Here is a 23104-nt window from a genome sequence, read left to right as displayed (position 1 = left end):
AGTGATAATTTATGTTCTAATAAAGCAATATCCAAATATGATACTAATACACCACATTATTATTGTTTATTTTTAAACTAATTAGTCTAAATTGTCTTTTAACACGCATGTTTCGCATTTTCTTCCTCCTGACCTTCAAGATGGCGGCAGCGCTGCAGCGCATCATTTCCTCGCTACCAGCGAGGGGATCGCAACTAGGTAATTATTGACTCTGTTTCTTTCTGACGCTCGTTGTCTGCCCGTGCTCTGGTCGAACATCGGGCGACCGGGAGCGCGGAACTGTGCCTCCTGCTGTCGCTTGACCGATCTTACTTCCTCGCGTCGGCACCATGGGGAAACGAGACACGCGGTACGCGTTCATGAACCCAATCGCGATGGCGCGCCTCCGCGGGCCGTCCGGCGCCAGCGGCCCGACCATCAAGGACTACCTGAGCCGCAACCGGCCCACCTGGGAAGAGGTGAAGCAGATCATCGAGAAGAAGAAGCAGGGGTCCAGCACGCTGGCCGCCTGGGAGGACCATCTGAACAGCAAGTTCGAGGAGGAACTGCGCAAGAACCGCGAGCGCATCATGGCGGAGCGTGCTGCCGCCTCGACGTCGGGTACGGCGACTGCCGATGCCTCGTCGTCCAAGAGCAAGAAGCGACGTCGCAGGTCGTCCTCGTCGTCCTCTTCCTCCTCGTCGTCGTCGACGTCGAGCAGCAGCTCGTCCCTGACCTCTTGGTCGAGCGCGTCGGAAGGCGGTCGCCACGACTCCGAGCATCGCAAGCGAAAGAAGCGGCGGCACAAGCACAGGAGCAAGAATCGCTCCAAGTCCTCCAACAAGGAACCGACGACGTCGGAGGCGCGGAGCACCGACCGGGACCACTCGAAGAAGAAGAAAAAAAAGACCAAAAAGAAGCACAAACGGCACAAGAAGGAGAAAGCCGAGTGATTAAAAAAAGTTGTGGTGCAATGATTTTCCGGTGACGGACTCAAAATGACACGTGAGGGCGACTTGTGACCGTCAAACCTCCCGAGTGTTTTCGTTCCTTGTGCTGGAAAATGTCTCGGGGGAAAAAACGGACGCGGCAACAGCCTTTGTGGTATCGTGTTGCCTGACACATTGGGTGCGCCATAAAACGCGTGACTTATGTTGCCACGACAGCGAGGACGATGTGATCGCACAGTCGTCTTGATTGCGCCGTGCGTCAGGCGTGCACTGATGACATCTATCACACCCGCACAGCTGCACCTATGCCACGGTGAATTCTAAAGAGACGTCAACCGTCTCGAGGTGCTCATTAGACGGGGTTTTCAAAAGCTCGAGCGGCCCCCGCAGTTCGTGAACGCTTTCGCGCCTGAATGAATAACGTCAAACGGTGCCGAAATTACCGATAAGCTCGGGGAGTCCGCCGACCCTGCAAAATTGCGCACTGTGGCGGTGTACCGCTACAGAGAACCCGTTGAGGCGTCAAAGATTATTTTGTTAGCCGGTGCGCCAGGAGTTGTTGCAACCTGGCTTTTAAAACACAATCAACCACGCTGAGTTTTACCTGTCCATCTGGTTCACAAGTAAAGCAAAAGTTGGCCTGGAAACCATGGCTTTGCCCCCAGAAACATTGCTTTCTATGTCTTTTCGTTGACTGTCTAGGCCGAAGACGACGTCAGGTTGCTGTGGGTGCCTTTCTCCTTCATTTTTCTTTTCCATGAGTATTGTCTTCTTGAATGTACAGGCCTTGTCTTAAGTACAGTGGCACCCTCTCTTAACAAGGCCCTGCAGTATGCCTAAGAATGCTTGCTGGGCAGCATCACTAGCATCATAATGTGATTTCAAACAACATATGTGATGTTGATCTGAGGCACTATGAACATTGAATGAAAGTGTAATGTACGACTTGCGTTCACACAATATTGCGAGTACTGCATAAAAATGTATGTTTCGTTCTACAGACATTTTAATAGTAGCCTAATTTCACAACAGCCACGCGGTAGTTTGTAACAACCATGGAGGCCAATTACGTATGAACATGCCAAGCTGATGGTTCATGACTTCTAATGGCATCCCGTTTTAAACAGGGCCTGTTTGAGCTAGTCAGGTTTTACATGTATTGCAGTCTAGCTTTTGTGTGTGTGTATATATATATATATATATATATATATATATATATATATATATATATACATATATATATATATATATATATTTTTTTTCTTTATTAAAGCATGTCGCTATATGTAAAGGCACCCATGGGTGTGACAGCCTCAGCTGTATCTCCTCCTTGCTTCTTTTTTCCACCAATACTTTGCTTATCTGAACTGCTGACCAGTAAAATCTCCCTTCATCTTTGAACTACAGCACTTCTGGAAGGTAAACTTTCCCAACAGTCCTGGCAGGGTGAATAACATGGCACTCCTTCGCCATGTGCTGAGCACATGGCATGCCAACTTCTGCCTTGCGGAAGCTGATGTAACCATAGAAATGATGCCATCGAAAAACTGAGCAGTCTTGGCAACCATGGCATGCCAATTACGGTTACTTCAATATCACCACTCAGTGGCTATTGGGTGCCACAGTTTTATGCCATGGAAAACTGATATCTCATTAAGAGCAGCGAAAATTCCAGTCACCCAAAACTCATTTTGCTTGCATTTCGAAGTTTCTGCAACTGATAACTGTGGCTCATGCAGTATTATAATTCCTTTTGCCCTGGCTTCTTTCACACACTCACAATAGAAGAAATGGCAGCCTTAAAAAGGTGTTCCAAGGTCCCTTTAAAAGGAGCACACCAGAACAATGAGCCTACTCATTGGAGGCATCCTAACTGCACTTACAAATGGAAGTAGTGGGAATGCAGGTTGCAAGTGGACAAAGAGAAACCAGTCTTTGCAGAGCTTGGTGTTTCCAGGCCAGTCACGAAAGGAAATTTTCTCATCGTATGTGCTCATGTGTTCACCTTAACAGTTCTCCCAATTGGGTGCAGAGGAATTTTCTGGGCCAAGCAATTGGGCACTCGGAGCAGTCAGTCAAAAGCACCAGAACATTAGAAATGTCAGTTCCTGCCACCGTCATGTTTGAAGCATCTCTGAGAGTGCTGTACGAGAAATATTATTGGAACTAAGCGTTGTACTTGCAGGAAAAAAGGCACATATGAGCAGAGAGGATGGCGAGGCCTGTCCAGCCTGTCATGTTGTCTCTTTGCATGTCCTTTTCCACTTAGACAATGTTGAGTCTGAACAAGAACCAACTAGAGCATCTTATCACTCTTGCGAGCCCTGCTCTGTTCTGCAAGCAGTTCTTGTTCGCAATTTTTAAGTGTTGCCTTCTGCTCGATTCTATGCCACTCTTATCCTCCACCGTTCACGACTGATCCCATTGATAACACAGGCGGAGTGCAGCTCTGACCACTGACGAAGCGCTAAGAGGAATAGCATCGAAAAAGGCATTGCTGCAAGGTCACAGCCCTTGTCACGCCCGCAGTGCCCCGTGCGTTTTAATAGGACCTCTGCCATTAGCCACAAATACGCATAAAATGGATAATCCTAACGATACTGAGCTCAATACCTGTACCTCTTCTTTTTTATTTTAGAAAAATTTTGAGGTCTGTCATCATTTGACAATTGACTGCTAGCCATGTGCACGTAGAAGTCAAAAGGAGTTTCAGCACAGATCTGATATGAGGGGGGGGGGGGGGTGCAGTTCAATATGCATATGCCTCGGCTGCCATGGAAAAGTATATGGGAAGGCTGCATGAAACATCATAACCTTCTAGTGCACCACTGCCATGGCCTTAAAAGTCGGGCTTTAAACTAAACCATTATTCCAGGTTATCTACGACGTTGCCATAGAAACAGTGAATGAAACTTCAGTATAGCATCTGTGATGTCTCATACAACATTCTTTTAGCATCACAGGTGCACACAGCACATCTCTGTAGTATGCCTTGGCATCAAAGAACTCTTTAAAATAGTTTTTGTGTTTCATATGCCAGCATGTGTACTGTAGTGCACAAATGAAACTTAAATGGTAATATTCAGGGCAGAATATTGGAATTCAAAGACATTGCTTGTGGTGGGTGAAATACTTGTGTGTCTGCAATACATCAAGCTTTCTAGGGGGGGGACTTGAAGGGACACCTTTATGTGGCAAGTGCCATTGAAATCCTCTCACTTTATTTTTTTCTGTTAATCATTTCTTTTGCCCAATTTATATTTCATTCGTGAATGAGCTTGCATGCATACAAACATGACAGGAAAGACAGGAATTTGGCTAGGCTCTATTGAGGTGCAGGTGATAAGGTGCACTTTCTTTAGTTCTTAGCAGGATCTTTCAATGAGCTGGCACCAAATGCCTCAAATCTGACACCGTATCTGGTGTATTGCTCCTGAATGTTCACTGCTTGAAGTATGATAAACCGCTAGAGTTTTTGGAGCTTGGGATCTTGGAAAACATCAAATTTCCTTGCAGTTTAGGACCGTAGCCAGTAGAACTATACAACACTATATTTTTCACATATGCAAGTACAGGTTAGAAATAGGAATACGAGTCCGAGAAGGTACTCGGCTTTTTCTCAAATTCTACAATCTGTAAACTTTTGCAGCTGGCTGTGCATCAGTTTAGGCAAGCTTATGTCTTCTCTCTCAGAGCTTTGCCAGCATTGTGAGCATGACAATGCCAGAAGAAGCCACCTTCAAAAAGGGACCATACCTATCTCTCACTCTTTCCTTTTAATGCCAGTTTTTATGTTGCGGTCGCTCGTAAACATTAGGCTTTGCAGTGGCCTCTAACCTGTGTGAGTACACTCTTGGATGTGATGGTGTCAGTTTGCAATGCAATTGTGAGAATGGAGCCTTGTCAATGGTAACTGCTTTTGGTTTTGATTTATTTGGATGAAATTGGGGATGTAACTTTTGCATATCTTGAGCAGTAACCAGGATGTGTTTAGCCCGAGTGTGAAAGATATGTTTATTCAGAGTTTGCAATTGCTTTTTATCCCCGGTTGTGGTAAGGGGAATGGGAGGGGGAAAGGAAAACGTACTGTACTGAGAAGCCAACAATACAACAGTAAATGTTGTGTTGTTTGGCTTCTCCACAAATAACAAATTGTTCAGTGATCAAGGGAATGCAATAATGCGAGGTTATATGAGAAACATTCTGGCAAAAAAGCATTTCGCAAACACGCAGATAAATATATATTTAAAGGTATAGCAGCAAGATGGCACATTCTGCAGTTTCTTCACTTGCGCTCTAGTCAATCAACCAAGTCATTCCAATAATGCAACACAAATATGAAGAAAAAAAAAACATGCTAGATGGTAATACATGGGTACAATATCACTTTAATTAAAGGGACACTAAAGTGAAAAGTGATTTCTTCTGCATCAGTAAATTACCGTTCTACAACACCGAAAACACCACTCTTACAACGATAAGACGATTGGTAAGCCAGAAAAACCGCAAGAACGAAATACGGGTGGCGACGCCTACTTAAATTCCCGCATCTGGGGGCTGTGACGTCTTGGATTTTGATGGCATATTCTAGGGCCTACTAATTATATATAGCGGTACAGATTGACTACATTGTGTTCTAAAGGAACCAAATATTAAACATGACAAGTTTTGAGAACCTTTATTCAGCCAACGCGGCCCAAATGCGAAAACATACTTTGGAATCCCTGACGTCACGCTGACGTACCGGCGCTGGGGTTTTGGCGCGAGACTCAAATACTGATACAAGGCCCTTCATTTTCTCATCTAATAATCAAACTATTTTTTTTAAATGGCTGGCTGCAGAGTTCTCAAACAACGCTTCATCAGTCTAAACTGATTTATTGTTTCGCTTTAGTGTCCCTTTAAGGAAGGTTATTAAGGCTTTTAGAATAGATCGCTGTAGTGACGTGTTACTCCGTGACCTTTGCCACACCAAAAGAACAAATGTAAAGGCAATTCATTGCCGACTTCAGTGCACATCTTTGTGGCTCAAAGTGAAGGTGACATATGAGAATGCATTCGACTTTCTGCCGTGAATGGTTTGTTTTCAAATATTGTGTCACTTCTGGAGTCTGTGAATTAAAAAGAAGCTGTTTACCTTTCTGGCTTTTCCTTAAAGGCGTTTGATGTGTGCCACGTGCACAGAACATCCTCACACTACCTTTTGCAAGGAGTGTTTGACAACAGACACACTGCAGGGCTTTAAGTGTTTGCTGAAGGATACTTTCGATTGAATTAGTCGACTAAACTTCTGCAGTAACAGATTGATGACTTTTTTTATGGAAAAAATTGAGGCTCAACAAGCCGTCCCTGTAAATATGCGTAAGGCAATTTAAAATGAAGCTTTCTTTGCCTCTTCCTTCCACTTTTACTTTGCTGCTGCTGCTGCTGCTGTTGTCTTGCACACTACGTCGAGGGGTGGTTCAGAGCGTGTATATACATGGAAGGAGCGTGGCAGAGACGGAAGATGACACGAAAAACTCATTTGGACCTTTCCATTACGTCGCATGTGCACAATGCCCTCTGGAGCTCCCAGGTTGTCGCCACATTAGCCTCTTGACAGCTGTAATGATCCGTGACCCCCCTAAAAAGCATTGCAGAAACTGCAGCTCTTGCATTTCTACTAACGTGCAAGTCCAGAGGGGATGTAGATAAAACTGCTGAGAGGAGGGAAACAATAGATAAAACCGACGCAGTTGCAAAACAAGTGAACAGCAGCCAGTTGCCACACAGGGGGAAAGGGCAGGAGAAGGAAAAGATGATGTGAGAAGGCATGGAAACGGTTGCGGGCAAACTGAAGGTACGGTACGCTTCTGCTATTTCTGAAAAATAAACGCCATGCAAATTTGTCGAGTGGACAACTGACGCAGGGCATGCAGACGCAAAGCCGCATTAAAACACCATAGGGCCTAGGTGACGCCACAGAATTGGTTGCGCATCAAATCAACACTTTCGTGCCCGCCGCGTTAGCCTGACAGCTATTCTATTGCTCAAGGTCACGGGTTGAGTCCCGACTGTGGCAGCCGCATTTCGAAGAGAGCGGAATAAAATACGCTAATGCACTTAGATTTAAGTGCATGTTAAAGAACACCAGGGTGTCAAATTTAATCCAGAGTCAAACACTATGGCGTGCCTTATAACCCAATTGTCGTTTTGGCATGCACAGCCCCATAATTAACTTAAAATTTAACACTTCTATCACGATGTGATGTGCCATGTGAGGCAGTGAGAATGCTCAACCCTCTCAGTGATTATGAACAATGGCACACAACGGCTTGAGCAAACACATCTCCCTGTGTTTTCTGTGCACTACGCATGCAAACGGCTGCGGTACATGCAAGGTAACATTTAATATCAGCTCACCATTCTCATATTGGACTAAACGCAAGAAATTACGCATTTGCCGTCAACGTCACCAATAATTATAGTCAATCAAAGCAAACAGCATAGAAAGCTTCTCTTGCACCGATTCCTACAGCGCGTGTGAGCCGCATATTTTTTACAAGAGGAAACTCTGATGCTAGCATCTATGGGAGCTATGAGTATGTTGGTTCAGCCACCGTTGGGATGAGGTGTAGAAGATGGAGTAGCCTAAGCTTCATATTTTTTGCTTCAGATGGCAACATCGTCTGAAGTGCCCTGTAAAAGCTAGAATCAGTGTCTGCAAAGAAAAATTGCTGCAGGGAGTCATGCCTGATGACTATGAGAATGTGACGCCATCTGACATTACTAACAAGTTTGTTGTGTTATTGCTCTGACCAGTTAGGCTGGTGGCTCTGTACTAAATTCATGGCGCATGACAGCAAGGAGGGAATGGTGTAGGCTAGAGCATAATACATCTGCCCAATTTCTAATTTTGTAGGCCTTTTTCGAATACGTGGTCTATTATACACCTCTGGTCCTTGTGGTGGGTATTAAGTTTGAGGCTTCACTTTATGTCACGATAGAAGGTATTTTATAGTGTGTTATGTTACATTCGATGGGACATGTTAAAACCATCTTGCGAACTAAAAAAGCACAGTTACAATGCAACTTTCTTTTAGGGGAAATACATTGTGGCTGTGAAGTAGTAGTAGCAGTAGTAGAATTCTTCCTATCTTATTTTATGGTGGTAGTGCTCCAAAGCCAGTTGACTGATTCAGAAAACTCTCGGAGGTACGCAAAGCAAAGCCATCACATTTAATAGTATCACATTTCAAATAGCTTTGCATGCAGTCGCATCAGGCTGACTACAAAGGTGAATTATTGTGACAAAGGGCCAACCACATAAGCTGTGTTTGTACTGCTATGAGGCTATATCGCCGGGCTCATAAAAGTGGGTGGGGGTAGGCAGAAATGCGTTGTACTTGAAATTCATTTGATGCAATGAGCGAGAGTAAGAAAATCTGAGGAGCTCGATTTTTTGTTAGCCACGACCATACGAAGAAATAATAAAACCAGGGAAAGCCTATGGGAAAATTAATCGTGTTTAATTCAAATGTAGAAATGATAAGCTAAAGGGAAAATGAAAGTGGACAAAAAAGATTAACTTGTCGGAGTTGGGAGCTTAGTGAGCACGGTGCTTTACCAATTGTGCTATCATGGGGCCATCTCTCCAGCCACTTGGGTATTTGTGTACAAGATTAGCCCTGGCGGGAGCGTCAACAAGCACCACTCACGATTGAAGTGGCAAGTGTGGGGCATCCTTTAAGCCGCAGGCATGATGTGCTATTGTAGTCGGGGGTTTCAAAACAATTTCTTGTGCAGCACAAGCCTTGCATGTATCTTCGGATAGTGGGCTCTTTTTTTTTTTTTTTTCAGTCGCTGCAGGACAAGGGCCTCACTCAATGCTCCCCAAATGCTTTGTCATGCATGCTCACCCTTTTCTGGCAAATTTGCTTTCCTCGTCATCATTCTAACCACATTTTCATTCCTTCTTTGTATGCATGCTGTTCTGCTTGGCAGTCTGTAAGTGACTGCATACTTTACCAGTAGCCATGCTATTATGAGCTACGAGTGAAACTTCTGTGAAAGGTATACTTTACCAATGACCTTCTGTTTCTGATGTCTCCCTATCACTTAAACTCCTTTCTAGGTAATTACTTTTGTGCTTGACTGCTATATGAGCGTTTCATTGCTTAGGTTCACTACAAAAGCTTACATGCATACTGAATGCGTGGGCATTAAAATTTTCTAGCTGCTGAGAGCAGTTTTCTCACCATTTTAAACGTTATCCCCAAAGAAACAGCAGCTTTATAATAACACATTCGACTAGCAGTTTAGAGAAGACAAAAAAAGGCTTTCAGAGTGAAAAATTCATCAAAGTCATGTTTCAGAGCAGCATATGGTTATTTTCTAGAATAATACAGCATATCCTAAGTAAGGCTAATCTTTGGTGCTTCAATGCTTATTTTTATTTTTTCATCACTTTGTGCATGACCTGAAAACACTGCCCCCTCTTTCTTGCAGACCAAAGAGAATGCAGGTTAGTGTTAAATACTAATGTGTCATGTTAGATGTTGAGCTATACTATCTGTAGATCACAGTTCTGCATCATCAAATAGCTTGGTCTAACTGAGCAAAGAAGTAATTAAGAAAAAAAAATGAAAGGGAGGAGAGAAAAAGTGTAAGATTGGGGGAGATGGTTGTATGTAAAAATCCCACACCAACTTTCCCACGAAGATTGCTCTGTCGTCTGACCCAAAGCTTCGGATAATTTTCTCTGCTCTACTCTTGCGTCTGCCGTCGTTGTAACCTGGATGCATGTTCTTGGGTATATTTGGTACTAGGAGTTTGTCACGAATTTCTCTCGTTATCGTCCTCTTTTCCCCGTATAGATTGTGATAATTCATTCCTAGTTTGCTTAGTATATGCCGTCCCGTTTTGGTTTTGGTTAGTCTCTCTGCTTGAGATGTTTGTTGTGCTTCTATGAGTTCGTCCAGTGTGTTGTGGAGTCCTAACTTTAGCAAGAGATCCGTGCTCGTACTGATGGGAATCCCTAGAGCTAGTTTGTATGCTTTTTTTATCATGTTGTTAATTTTACGCTTTTCAGCTGCAAACCAATTGTGGAAGGCTGCTATGTATGTGATCTGACTGATTACGAATGATTGTATAAGCCGTATGATACTTTCTTCCTTCATACCTTGGTGCTTGTTAGTAATTCGTTTGATTAATCTCATGGTGTTTGTTACCTTTGTGTCTAATTTCTTTACGGTTTCCCTATTTGTGCCTTTGTTCTCGATTACCAGACCCAGCACTTTGAGCTGGTTGACTATTGGGATATTTCGCCCGTTCTTGGTGTGTAGCTTGATTTCCTCATGAGCCTTGTTTCTGTCGTATCCTTTGGGAGGCCTGCCTCTACGTGTGGGGCTGTACAATAGAAGTTCAGATTTCTCTGCAGAGCATGTGAGGCCTGTTCCTATGAGGTGTTCCTCTACTGCGTTAATTGCAGTTTGGAGTCGTTGTTCTATTGATCCGTCGCTGCCATCACAGGTCCAGATAGTAATATCGTCCGCGTAGATTGTGTGATTCAGGGACTCTATGTGATTTAATTTTTCGGGGAGTCCCATCAAGACGAGATTAAACAGCATCGGCGAAATGACAATCTTCGTAGACGCGGCTGAATACCCAGACAGAAATAGCTATGTAGCAGTAATCGTAGATCACACCCAAAAACCCCTTACAAGTGTATCAGTTAATACCAAACATTCCGAGACCGCAGAGGAGGTAGCCATTGCACTAGCATTGGTCTCCACGAATGCTCAATACATCATAAGCGATTCTCAAGCGGCCATTAGAAATTATGCAAAAGGTAGGATCTCTCCTGAGGCATGGCACATCATCAGAGTCAATGAAGCGAAGTTCTCCGATGCAGAGAAGAACGGCAGGCAATTGCTCTGGTTCCCAGCGCATACGACTCCAGACATTCCCGCAGTCAACCTCAACGAGGTAGCACACCGCGAAGCTCGAGGTCTTACTCGCCGAGCTGAGCAAAGAGTGACTTCCATCGGTCAGGAGAACGCGGAGGAGGAAATTTGGAGAGAAAAAGATATCTTAACAAGATTTAGTGATATTACCAAATTCTATCAAAATCGGAGGCGAGTATTACCACCACCTCACACTAAACTGAACAGAGCTGAGTCCGTTACTTGGAGGCGACTACAAACAGAAACTTATACGAGTCCCGTGCAGCTAAAAACTTTCTACCCCGATATATACGAGAGCGATATGTGCAAGCTATGCAAGTCTGTTAGAGCCACCCTTCAACACATGTTGTGGGGATGTGAAATATACCAAAATAAAATGGCAGCCTCCCCAGACAATCTACGGGCGCGGTGGTCGGCCGTGCTGCTCAGCTCAGAACTCCAAGACCAACTTTGGGCCGTCCAGCGAGCCAAGGAAGCCGCACGGGAGCAGCAGCTCCCAGTGGCCATCTAGGCGGCCCCAGGCCCGGGCCTCCCAATCGCCGGATTCCAAATAAAGTTATCACATCACACTTTCCCACGATATCATGGCTTTTGATGGTGTTTGTCTGCAGCAAATTTCTGCCAATAAAGAAGCATATTATTACATAAGAAAGTGTTCAGAGACTGAATTTTGCATCTATGATTGTTTACTGCACAAAAACGGCCGAAATGTGTGTGTGTGTGCAGCAAAATCAGCAATGTCGCACTGACATATATGGCACCATGGCTTGGAACGTGATAACTGGACAGCTGTTCTTTCTCTGCCAATATTCGTTTCTTTTTTTGTTGTTGTAGAAATGCCTGTAGGGTTTCAAAAGAATGCTTTTTAATGTAAGTTCATTGAGTCCTAACTGTGACAAAGGGGTCACAAGATGTAGACGTAAAGTGATAATCAGTGGGGAAACAAGGGAATCCTCAGTGTGGAGACAACATTTCGACCATAGAGCTTCCTACAAAAATTACCAGAGAGAACTGTGGCACTGCAATTGTTCAGCTAACCATGGAAATGATGGCAAGTGCTACAAGGATTGGTCCAATCTTCGTGCTTCTGGCTCTCAAAGTTCTTGTAGCATTACGTGTAACTCTCCAAATTTGCAAGCACTCGCAGTTTTCTAAATGAACATTCTCTTAATCATCAGGCATGACACCTTTGGCACTCCTTTGCATGCACTGATTCTAGCCTTTTACAGGGTACTATGTCTATGTTTGTACTTGCCAAGAAAAATGTTATTCACCTACGTAATACAAACGTATCACTATAGCATGTATAAATTGTGTCAGGGAACCCTATACATACCTGCTAGCTTTGAGCTTTATTGCAAAAAGGCCTATCTTTAGAACTTGTTTATGACTATCATATTGAAATCAATTATTTTATCATTTTTCATCAGTGCCTAGTTGAGAACAAAACTTGTTGTTCTAAAAGATTCAAATGCAGTTGTTGACCAAATTTTCGGGCCTATCAATCATAAGGACCTGCTCAGTGATACCACCTCACATACGGCAACCATCGTTACATGAGTGCATTTTGTCAATGCACTTTGTAACCATTAATGATTCTGATAACTCTCACTGAAGCTATGGATCAGAGTGCCTGTTGACAGAGTCCCTACAGAACAAAGCGGGCGAATCTTTAATAAACATTCAAGATCTTGAATAATCAAACCACTTTTAGCATTTTTTGGCCACAGCTATGGTATTTTTCATATTCCTAGGTTTGAAAGTCTGCCTATTGCGTGCACCATTACTCCACGCACAATAAGACACAATGGACAGGAACGAGGTAATACACAATGACAGGGCTTAAATACATCTAATAATAACATGAATGATAAGTCTGCAGCATAAAAGTGCCTTACACGAGACAAGCAATCAACAAAGTGTTAAGACACGGAGATGGAAGTGTCAAATCATTTCAGAAAGTAAACAAAAGGTTATCGTGGCTTCAGTATGGGCCTCGCAAAAAATAAGTCAAGTAATTTAATTTGATGTCTTCAATGTTGTTGATGTCCTGCCATAAACTGTGGTGTGAACTTCTCCGTCACCATCGCACTGCCAGCATGGGCCTTGTGCCACGCTTGCTGCTAGTGTTGGCACTTATTCCGTGGCATCTACATGCTTGAAGTCTCAGTGCAATGCACAAGGAAACAAGTGCTTACGCACGGTTTACGAAGTCTGGCGTCAGACAAAACAATGGACAGTAGACAGGTTGGCAGTCGTCCACATTCATCTGCGCTTGTTGTTTGTTCATTGTCTCAGCTCATGCTTTCACCTGTCTCCTCAAGAAGGTGCTTTGTTGAAGCCTGAAGTAAACGTTTTGTACTTTCGTTGAAGCCTTTTGAGTATGTGTAAAGCGGGCATTTGACTCATTGTGGTGTTTCTTGCTTGCATAGACATTTTCAGAGTAGCATGTGTAGTTGGGCTGGTTGGTACGAATTGGAACTTTGAGGTAACAGCGTTCAAAACAGAACAAAGATGAGGCGAGATGAACACAGTGTCGCGTTTGCCTTCCCTTATCTTGGTTTCGTTTTTGGTGCCATTTTTGGTGCCTTCAAGTTCTTTTATTATCAGGGGGTGTCGTCATCTTCGGGCAGCTTTTTTTTTTTCTTTTTCTTCCTTCAATTCCTTTAATTCAAAACTGCTAGAAACACATGAGCATATAGTGCAGGGGCCCTTGGACAGCATTGTAAGCTCTTCCACAGAATTTTCCTGTCTGAAAGGAAATATCATCTAGGACTCTGTTATGAATCATGACTCCAAAGGTAGTGTGGGCCCTAGACTAAGCATACATACTGAAATCATGCTGAGAGTACACAAAGTGGCAGAAGCAGAAAGGAAATAAATTGTTCTAGTTAGCCCTAACTTATTCATATCTTCATTTATCCATGATATTGCATTTAGTTCTTGTGCTTCTTATCATGGCAACAGTCAAGCGTAACTACTGCTATTAAAAGGCCTTGACGGCGTGTATTTTAGATAATGTTCTTAAAGGCATTGCAGAGGTTTATGGAAGCTACTTATCCGATGCTCTTACCTTGTGATACATTGAAATCCTCAGCCTATTTTATGTTCACTACAGAATGAAGGCCTTTCCCAGTGATTTCCAGTTGCACATGTCTGGCATCATCCAAGTTCATCCTGTGACTGCAAATTTCTTTATCTAATCACACCATTTAATCTTCTTCAATCCTTGACTGTGTTTTCCTTGCCTTGGCACCTATTCCATTACTGTAAAAGACCACCAGTTGTCTGTGTACTGTGTTATACACACTAAGTAACCTATACCCACATAACCTGCCTCTATGTAACCTGCCCCTCTGAATTTTAAATAAAATATAAACTGCATCAGTTTGATCTTAAATTCATAGTGTCATTTTCCTGTGTCTTAACATCACACCTGTCATTTTTCATTACCACAGCTCAAACATCACACCTGTCATTTTTCATTACCACAGCTCACTTCTAGATGCACTGTTTTTTATTCTTTCTTTTGCATTTTTTTACCATAAACAGTTCTTTTTATCACATGTGGTGCCAGTGCCACCTGCTTTGTCTTTTTACCGTAGAACCTCTTGCATGTGTGCCTCAGTTTCTTTACCAAATGTAAAAATGGAGTGCACGGCAGTTATGTTATGTCATATTATAACCCTGTTCTACTAACTTCAGCTTATTACACTGGCATTTAGAAAGTTATCTCGTCTTTAAGATTCTACAAAACTGTCCATTCATTCAGTTATCAGATTAACCATCTGCTTTCATCTTGTGACAATCCGTGGTGTCCCGTACCTAAACTGAAGATCTCCCTCACAAAATTTCAGTGTCATATTTCATCATAAACATTTTATCTACACAAGTCTGCTCCAGTGCCTTACGCTCCATACCATATCTGTAAGGAACCTGAAACCATTGACTAATTCTTCTGGACCTGCCGTGGATTTACAAACTAGGGAATGACATACTTCAAAATTTCATCCCGAAAGTCACGTATTCCTGTAAATTTTCAGAATATTCTCTCCTTTGAGGCCTTTGTGTTGGGCTTTAGGTACAAGAAGGCTGACACAACTGTAATCAAGTTCTGCAATCTATCTTGCCTCTGCTATCTCTAGCATCCACCTGTCACAACTTCTCCGTAGCGCTGCCACTTCATAAAATCTCACAATGCATCTGCACTCTGCAGTGCAATGCAGGATGCCCTGAGAAAGCTTTTGTGATGCTATAGTTATGCTCTGTCTTGTCTTGCCTATTTGAATGTCCCATTTTTGCGCTGGAAAATATTGCCATGTCAAACCAACTAGCACAACAATGCATTGTCTTGACAACACTTGAAACTTGGATATTTGCAGAGGGAAAGAATTTTGTTAGAGAGCATGTTTCCTACTCAACTGTACTTGTTCAATATTTAAAAAAAACAAAACAAAAGAAATTACAAACCATTTGCATTGTGCCTCTTAACAATGCAAATTGTGCTATAAACTGTTGATGCAATAAAAATGAGAAAAATTACAAGGCTACCAAAACGGACGGGAAGGACATCACAGTAGTAAAGAACCTTTCTTCAGCACCTCACCTTTAGGTGTAAATACATTTTGTAAACAGTCACAGCTTGTACTTTATTGAGGTAATATTTTCCAGAGGGTACTTCTGATTTAACGGAACACTAAAGGCAAGCACTGAATCAACCAAGATTGTCAGATTGCTCTTGTTAGAAACCTAGCAACATAAATACCTTAGCCGCTGAGAGAATCTAGACATCTTGAGTCACACAATCATACAATTATTCCGCTCGCAGTGCTCTGGGTCTATTGCTTAGCTGCGCCAACAATATTTGAGTCGGAGACCTGCATAGAAAAAATGCCACACCCAGAAATAGCACCAACAGAGCAATGTGAAGAGGTAGCACCAGTGTGTTCTGTATGAGAATTCAATAAAATCTATTGAACAGCATTTTCTTTCATGTACAAAAATGCAACTCAACTGCTTTATGAGCAGTGGTTGTATCCAATTTTATTAACTGAATGTGTTATTTTGTGGAAGTTTTTGTTGCAAAACATCTTTAAAAGCAGTCAAAAGAGGTCACTTGCTTAAACCCATGCAACGAAAACAGATTATAGCATTATCACTTATATCTTTGCAACCATACTACCCATGCCTGTCACTTTGGCATCATCGTGTAGAGGAAAGAAGCACTTAGTGGAAGGAATAGTCACATTTGAGAGAGCTTAGTGTTCCATAGTAGTTATAATTTATCAAACTCAAACTGGTGTTCATCAGGTGTTCTAAAACCTACAGATGTGCAATATGTCAAAAAAATTTCACACTTGCTTGGCTAATCCCCCCCCACTGCGTGCAACAAATTTGGTCTAAAAAAAATGGCACGAAGAGACAGGCAGAAAAAAAAAAAACGAGAGGGAATACCCAACCTCGCTGACTGCAGTGGAACGTGTCTCCGTAGGGTGCACAAGCGAAGGAGATTGAGCCAAGTGAAGGAACCCCGACCAGCTATGAGTGTTGTGGGTTCAATTGACCTTGTGCAAAACAAGTGGGCCCCCTACAAATAAGGAATGAGGATGATTGCAAGATTAGACCATAAAACCCTCACTAGTTGTAATATAAGTTAGGCATGAAACTTTTCTAAATGCAGAATAAAAGCAACTTGTGTGCTTGGTTACGTCATTCCTGTACCCTAGTGCCCATACAACGTCCGAAGCATGCACAAGATGTTTCATGTAACTGCTGCTGTGTCCCTAATACAGCCTGCTTGATTTTATGCTGAACATGTTACTTCATGGACGCTTATGATGATTACGCTTTGTTGAATTCCTGTTTTATGCAATATGTGGTGCCAGCTAGTGGTGATGGTGTAGCATTTGATAACTTACAGGAATGCATAGCGCTCAGAAGACACACATTTTGGAGCGAAGTGCCGAACCTCTAATCTCCTCAGCAGTCCATCTTTACTCAAGTGATATAGTCCAATTGAATTTCACCCAGAGTGGTATTTTATGTTGGTAAGGTACCTATCCATGCCACCGTTTTAGTGTTTCTTGTTACAGTAAGCTTGAACTTGCCTGAGCAGCAGATCTTCAAGGATGAATAGAAGCTTTATGAGGCCCTCTTGTATGGGGGGTTGTCTACATCACCATGCGAGTGCAAGAGTTTCATTGGCTCTTTTACCTGTTTGTTGCCTGCAAGAGTCATTTGTGCTCTGTGATAAATATCAGGTGCACAAGGCATTTGAGAAACTAATGACAACTTGACAAATAGCAACAAGATTTCAGACGAGAATCGAAACTCTCATTCTACATTTTTTACATTGTTATCTAAGGCTGTTCAATAAAATCATCTTCAGCTTTAATTATTGCCTGAATTCGGCTTCTGTAAGGGCTGAATGCTCAGATCAGATAGTGCATGTTGATGTTGGGCACTGCTAGCACAATAGCAGCTTTTAGTAAGGTTTAAGCGTTGTGTGGCTGTTTGTTGGTCTTCCCCTCAGTGACGCAATGCATACATAGCAGCATAGCAAGTTTATGTTGGGGAACTAGAACAGCACTTTGGGGGTGACACGGCAACAGGAATTCACAGCCAGTTCTCCTGGATCGCACAGGCCACGTAGGAGCAAGTGAATCCATTACTTCGGGGTAGCACCTAGTGACATCAAACGCAAGAAGCTTGGCTGTTGACTCTGCCACTTGCAGCTGCTTCACAAAGGCCATAACTGGCTTTTCGGGGACTCGTCATGGCCTACATTGGCTGGAGAAACTCAGCCACCTTAATGGTGACAGACTACTGGCTTGGTTTATTTCTCCTTGTCTCACATGTTAATTGTCTGTAAGCTGTTGTCTTATCTAAACAGAAAGGACTTGGCGACATTAAAGAAGGTGGCAGTCCCCATGTCACTATGGTCTGCACGTGAGGAAACTAAGACTGAGTATAACTTCTCCTGTGTCAGACTGGAAACTAATACCCCAGAATAAATGTGATAGATAGGTGACAGGTGATAGGTAGCTGGTGAAGACAAAGTTAGGCACCTAGACAGATATAATGATAATGTCAATGGCGACTCAAAGCCGTGTTCTCTAACACCTTGCACAGTAGGTACCATGAAAAGAAAACCCTGGCCTGTCTCATTTTTACATCACTTTCTTTCTCACGAAAACTTTGAAACTGACACTTAAAACTTGTTGAAATACTAGTCGGTCACCATTGGCTTGACTTCACATCTCCCTAATCATCCTTTTCAAGGGTTGACAATTTGCTGCCTACAACTTTGATTGGAGCCTATACCGTCGCAGGCATGTATTCTCACATTGTCCTCACCTTCTCTTCTAGTAGGAGCTCCATCCGTCGGAGTACCCAGCTCCAATGCAGTGCAGCTCCAGTGCGTGCGGGGTGCCTCCAAGGGCAACCGTCCCTGCCGCCAGGATACCACAGCCAGAGGACAGAGACTGAATGTCTACATCCACGATGGCATGATTGCACACAAGGGGGACATGATTGTCAAGCAGAACCGACTCAGATTCCACCCAGGACTCAATGTGAGACCGCATTAAGGGGAAAGATAATGTTGTCACTAATTAGTTGCTCATTTATCTATACATGTTACTGTTGTACTTAGAGATATTGCAGGCGTAGAGTGCTTGACAAGTAACTAAAAAAATTTGTAGTGCTGTTGTTTGCGTGTGAAGTGCCAGGAAGTCAGTGCTTTGGATTGGCATTCGTCTAGCCATTGTCACCTCAGAGACCTGTCTGGGGATTGGCAGAAGACTGCCAAGTAATTTCGAATGTTTAGAGTTGCTTAATGTGCACGCACCTAAACTATTGCACAGGTTTCATAGATTCTGCCCCCATTAGGCTGTGGCCACCCTAGCATGGTATTTCACCCACAATCTCTTCACCCGCAATCTCTTTGTCTAGAGCAGAATAGTGCACCAATGGCTATTGTAACCATTGTGTATCATCTGTCACAATGGTCACAGTGTAACATAACAGTGTAGGTGAGCTTTTAGCATAGCAGCATTGATCATAAGAGTAAGGTGATGTTTTTCCTTTGTAAAACTTTGTTTTAATTATGATTACTTGTGCATGTGTGCACAGTATGTAATGTGACCGGTACCACTGGCAGGTTGATAGGTTTGGAAAAAAAAAAGACAAAAAGGCGCACTCATTCAGTGTGTGTTTCACTACCGTTTCAAATTTATTCATTTATTTCTTATAAGTGCAGCAAAAATGTGATTATAATATTGCTGCCGGGAGATGTTCAGGCAAAGGGTTTATTTATACTATTTATAGCGGCATCTCGTTGATACGATCTCCAAGGGAACCGGAAAATAAGGTGTACCATCCGAAAATCTTATTATCCATGTAAATATACATTGCTTCTATGGGACGTTGGCCGGCAAAATACAAACGTATTATCCCAAAAACGTATCATCCCAAAAACGTATTATGCAGAATCGTATCAACGCAATTCTACTGTACATGGAGGCAGCAAGTGGGGCCACAAAGACACAGGACCAAGACACACCACCTTGCACATTTAGAGTGCAGTTCTTAGGTGCCCGTTTCTGCGTTAAGCTTCAGCTTGACCAAGCGAACGAGCACAGCGAGCAGTGAAAGCTGTTGATTAAACGTGATGAAAAGAATGATGAAAGAGTGAACACGGAGCGTACAGGCTGATGAAATACGGCGATAGCTAAGCGAGTGTGAGGTGGAAAGTGGAGGAGGAGAGTATGGCGAAAGCGTGAGAAGAAAAGCGTAGCGACGTGTCAGACCGGCTCTGTGGCGACGATCACTACGAGATGGCGCCAGAGTAACGCGTGTCGTCTGATCACCGATGGCGCTATTCATAAGGCCTGTGGCGAGCACGCCTATCGATACCTTATATGGAAACAAAGCACTGCACGAGCGGAGGTGTGTTGACGGTGGCTGCTGTGAATCGTGCCCACGCATCACCCATGCTCTGCCTTTCACGATCTCATGATTAACGAGGCAGTCACACCACACTTCGCTCCATTTGCAACGTATCACACGAGACAGATTTTCTGCACCAGCCAATATGTCATGGAATGAAAACGCTTATAGAGCTGCACTCAAATTTTGCATTAGGGAGTATCGTAATCGTCGGTTACTTTTTTTTTTTTCCTGTCCGCTGTACTACAACTTCTCCCACAGGATAAAATGCTTGTAACATAATGTAAAGCATTGCTGCTACCAGTGTATTTACCCTCGCAGATAAGTGGAACATGGTTGTGTAAATAGTTCCTCATGCTTTAGTTGAACTCAGTGTCACAAGATTGCGCCATCAGTATTGCTGCTCATGTCTGCATCTCTGGCACGTGTTCTGTAAACAGTAATATAGTGTATAGGTTGTCTGACTTTCCCCTTTCAATCATCACTAGAAGCGGCGTGTGAGATTCGAATCCCCAAGAGGCCTAACCAGGGATGCATATGCATGCAGGTGGTGTTCGGGCCCAGTCGACAGACGCTGATTGCGGCTGTTGAGGGACGCGTCATGCTGACACGGGAAAAAGTGAACCTGAACTTCAGCCACCCACGTGTGCAGAAGTTTTATGAAGGGAGAAACACGGATGCCCTCTACAAGAAGTACTTCCATGTCATCCCTAATCCACAGGGACAGACATTCCGGCTTGTTTCACAGATCTAGGACATTGTGGTGAATGTTTAGCATTAGCAGAATAAACATGTTTGATATTATCTGTTAGCAGTACTTGTCCATTTGATGTTGTTATCAGTTTAATGTCATGTGTTTTCAGTTTTTGTCCCTTTGATGTCTTTATTGCTTCAATGCCATGTGTAAACAGTTTTTGTCCATTTGATATCATTATCGCTTTGATGTCATGTGTAGACAGTCCTTGTCCCTTTGATATCATTCTCACTTTGATGTCACGTCTTGGTAGTTTTTGTCCATTTGATAACATTATTGGGCTATAGTCGGTGACAAACCTACGAATTTAGTGCGAGCTCCACACCACAAAACTGCACTGCCCTCTGGGACTTCTGTTCAAAAATTTAGTTCCACAGAAGCACAAACTTTAAAAGAAGTTTATCTCTGCCGTGGTTCATGGTTTTCACCAGGTAATTTTATGCAGTAGATTTCCATTAACTTGACTCAGGTTAATTCGATCCCGATAAAGGTCTCGCTCAGCACACATGCATTTCTGTGGGCCTTAACTTTAGTTATTTCTAGCCTAACATTGGCTTCGCTGGATGATTCGAACTTTACGAGTCAGCATACATGTTCCTGACCTATGTGGTGACCTCAGTAGTGGTCCCTTGATTGACAGCATGTCTCGGTCAAGCTTAGAGGACAGTGAATGTGTGGAACATATGCCAAATCTTGCATCAGAAACGGCTGTCCTTGGCTTGCCCTAGAAATATTTTGAAGTAATGATGGTAGCTGACAGTGTCTGATTGAGACGATGAGCAAAACGTGAACAAGCTGAAAGCAGGAGCCAATGTTTCGACAAGTGAACTTGTCTTCTGCAAGAAGACAAGAAGCCTTGAAGAAGACGAGTCCACTTGTCAAAACGTTGGCTCCTGCTTTCACCTTGTTCACGTTTTGCTCATCGTCTTGAATTTCCATCTCCCGCATTCCCCGTGTTTTCCCTGAGTGTCTGATTAAGGTATTTACCCAATTCTATTGCGCAACTTTTTTTTTAGGAATATGTAGGCTTCAAATTGCTTGCACGGTGCAATCTGATACAAAACCAAAACCTCATTAGAGGCGTTTGTATGCTTTACGACATAACACACTTGTATCGCGGCAAAGCAGACTTTAAATACACTACAGTGAAACCAACCCTGTAAACTGGCCGTGATTGTGCAACCAGACTTGTACCTAACAAACTGCATTTAATTAATCACTTACAATCAATTAAATATTTTTAGTAATCATGTAATGTAAGGATTACATTTTTTACTGTGTAACATTTACTGTAATTAAGTTACATGTAACCAGTTAAATTTTTGATGAGACAAGATAAAACAGGTGGGACGCAGCTTTAAGCATTTAAATTTGTGGCAACTACAGTGTCCAAAAAGATGAAAACATGTACTTGGGTTACCTCCCACCTACAATCAGCATCTTGCAGCTAGACCTAATATGCACATGAACATTCCATCATATCTGTGTAATTTATTTGTAAATTTCTGTCTCCTCTTGAGGAAACTTGTGCATATACCATGCAGACAAGTCGATAGTACTATGCAGCATATCACCATGGGGCAGGACAAAATGGACTGTCTGCTATATTTACTACATTGCTATATTACTATTGCTATATATACTGCTATATTTTGCAAGGTCTTAGCAGGGTGGGAATATACAAGTACATTCATACAAACACACAGTTCAAGCAGTCATGCCGACACTTGAATTCAACATGGCAAAAAGGACAGAATGCATGAAAAAAAGGAGCAAATAAACTATGTGCGACTGAGTCAAGAATGCAGGTGTGCCTGAAAACGGGTAAAGAATATGGCAGCCTTCCATACCTCTGACCTCCAATCCCTTCTCTTACAATAAATTTATCTCTCTCTCTTGAAAGTGCTTTGAAGCCATCTTCATAGGCAGTAAGAGCTGCTGCTGAATTCTTTGCTTAGTGCATTCTATGACATCCCTGATATAGACAGACATTTTTGGTTGTTGAACACAGGTTTCTTTCTGTTTGAGATATACGTACATGACTCAGCTATGCCTATTTTTGTGGTGTTGAACTGAAAGAAATACCGGTTAGGTTTGCATTCAACGCACTCTCTTTCCGTTACGGTTCCGCGAAATAATAACGTATAACAGTTTGCAAACTGGTTCACAACACTGAAACAGTTCTCGGACCGGTTTGGCAGAGTCCATTTTGTCGTGCCCCATGGTGATATGCTGCATAGTACTATCGACTTGTCTGCATGGTGTACACACAAGTGTCATCTAGAGGAGATAGAAATTTACAAATAAGTTACACGGATATGAAGGAATTTTCATGTACGTATTAAATACAGAGGTAATTTGTGATAATCCCAGTGTCAGTGTACGGTCTGCGTAGCTTCTACACTTGTTACTTTGACAGCAACAGAGTCCGTTAATTTTCGTTTTGCGTCATTCTTTTACTACAGGTCTGGTGATGAGCGAGCTGTGGTATCTGATCTATGGTGTTGAAGACAGCGTGAATTTGCATT

The 23104-nt window shown here is 42.8% G+C and overlaps 2 protein-coding genes across 2 annotated transcripts; both read left to right on the top strand.

Annotated features, from left to right (window-relative positions):
• The first annotated feature begins 99 nt into the window (after positions 1 to 99).
• On the top strand, positions 100 to 20626 carry mRpL27 (mitochondrial ribosomal protein L27). Its single transcript, XM_065427755.2, has 3 exons — positions 100 to 198; positions 18242 to 18447; positions 20370 to 20626. Exons 1-3 carry the CDS (start codon positions 108 to 110, stop codon positions 20574 to 20576), a joined length of 504 nt encoding a protein of 167 aa, XP_065283827.1. The 5' UTR covers positions 100 to 107; the 3' UTR covers positions 20577 to 20626.
• LOC135898667 (protein FAM133-like) lies at positions 152 to 1931 on the top strand. Its single transcript, XM_065427754.2, has one exon. The coding sequence runs from the start codon at positions 330 to 332 to the stop codon at positions 930 to 932; it is 603 nt and encodes a 200-aa protein (XP_065283826.1). The 5' UTR covers positions 152 to 329; the 3' UTR covers positions 933 to 1931.
• Positions 20627 to 23104: the final 2478 nt, after the last annotated feature.

The sequence above is a fragment of the Dermacentor albipictus genome, chromosome 8, assembly GCF_038994185.2.
Source record: "Dermacentor albipictus isolate Rhodes 1998 colony chromosome 8, USDA_Dalb.pri_finalv2, whole genome shotgun sequence".
In the NCBI taxonomy this organism is placed as follows: domain Eukaryota; kingdom Metazoa; phylum Arthropoda; class Arachnida; order Ixodida; family Ixodidae; genus Dermacentor; species Dermacentor albipictus.
Note: the sequence above shows the minus strand (reverse complement) of the source record. Positions and strands in the feature narration are given on the sequence as shown.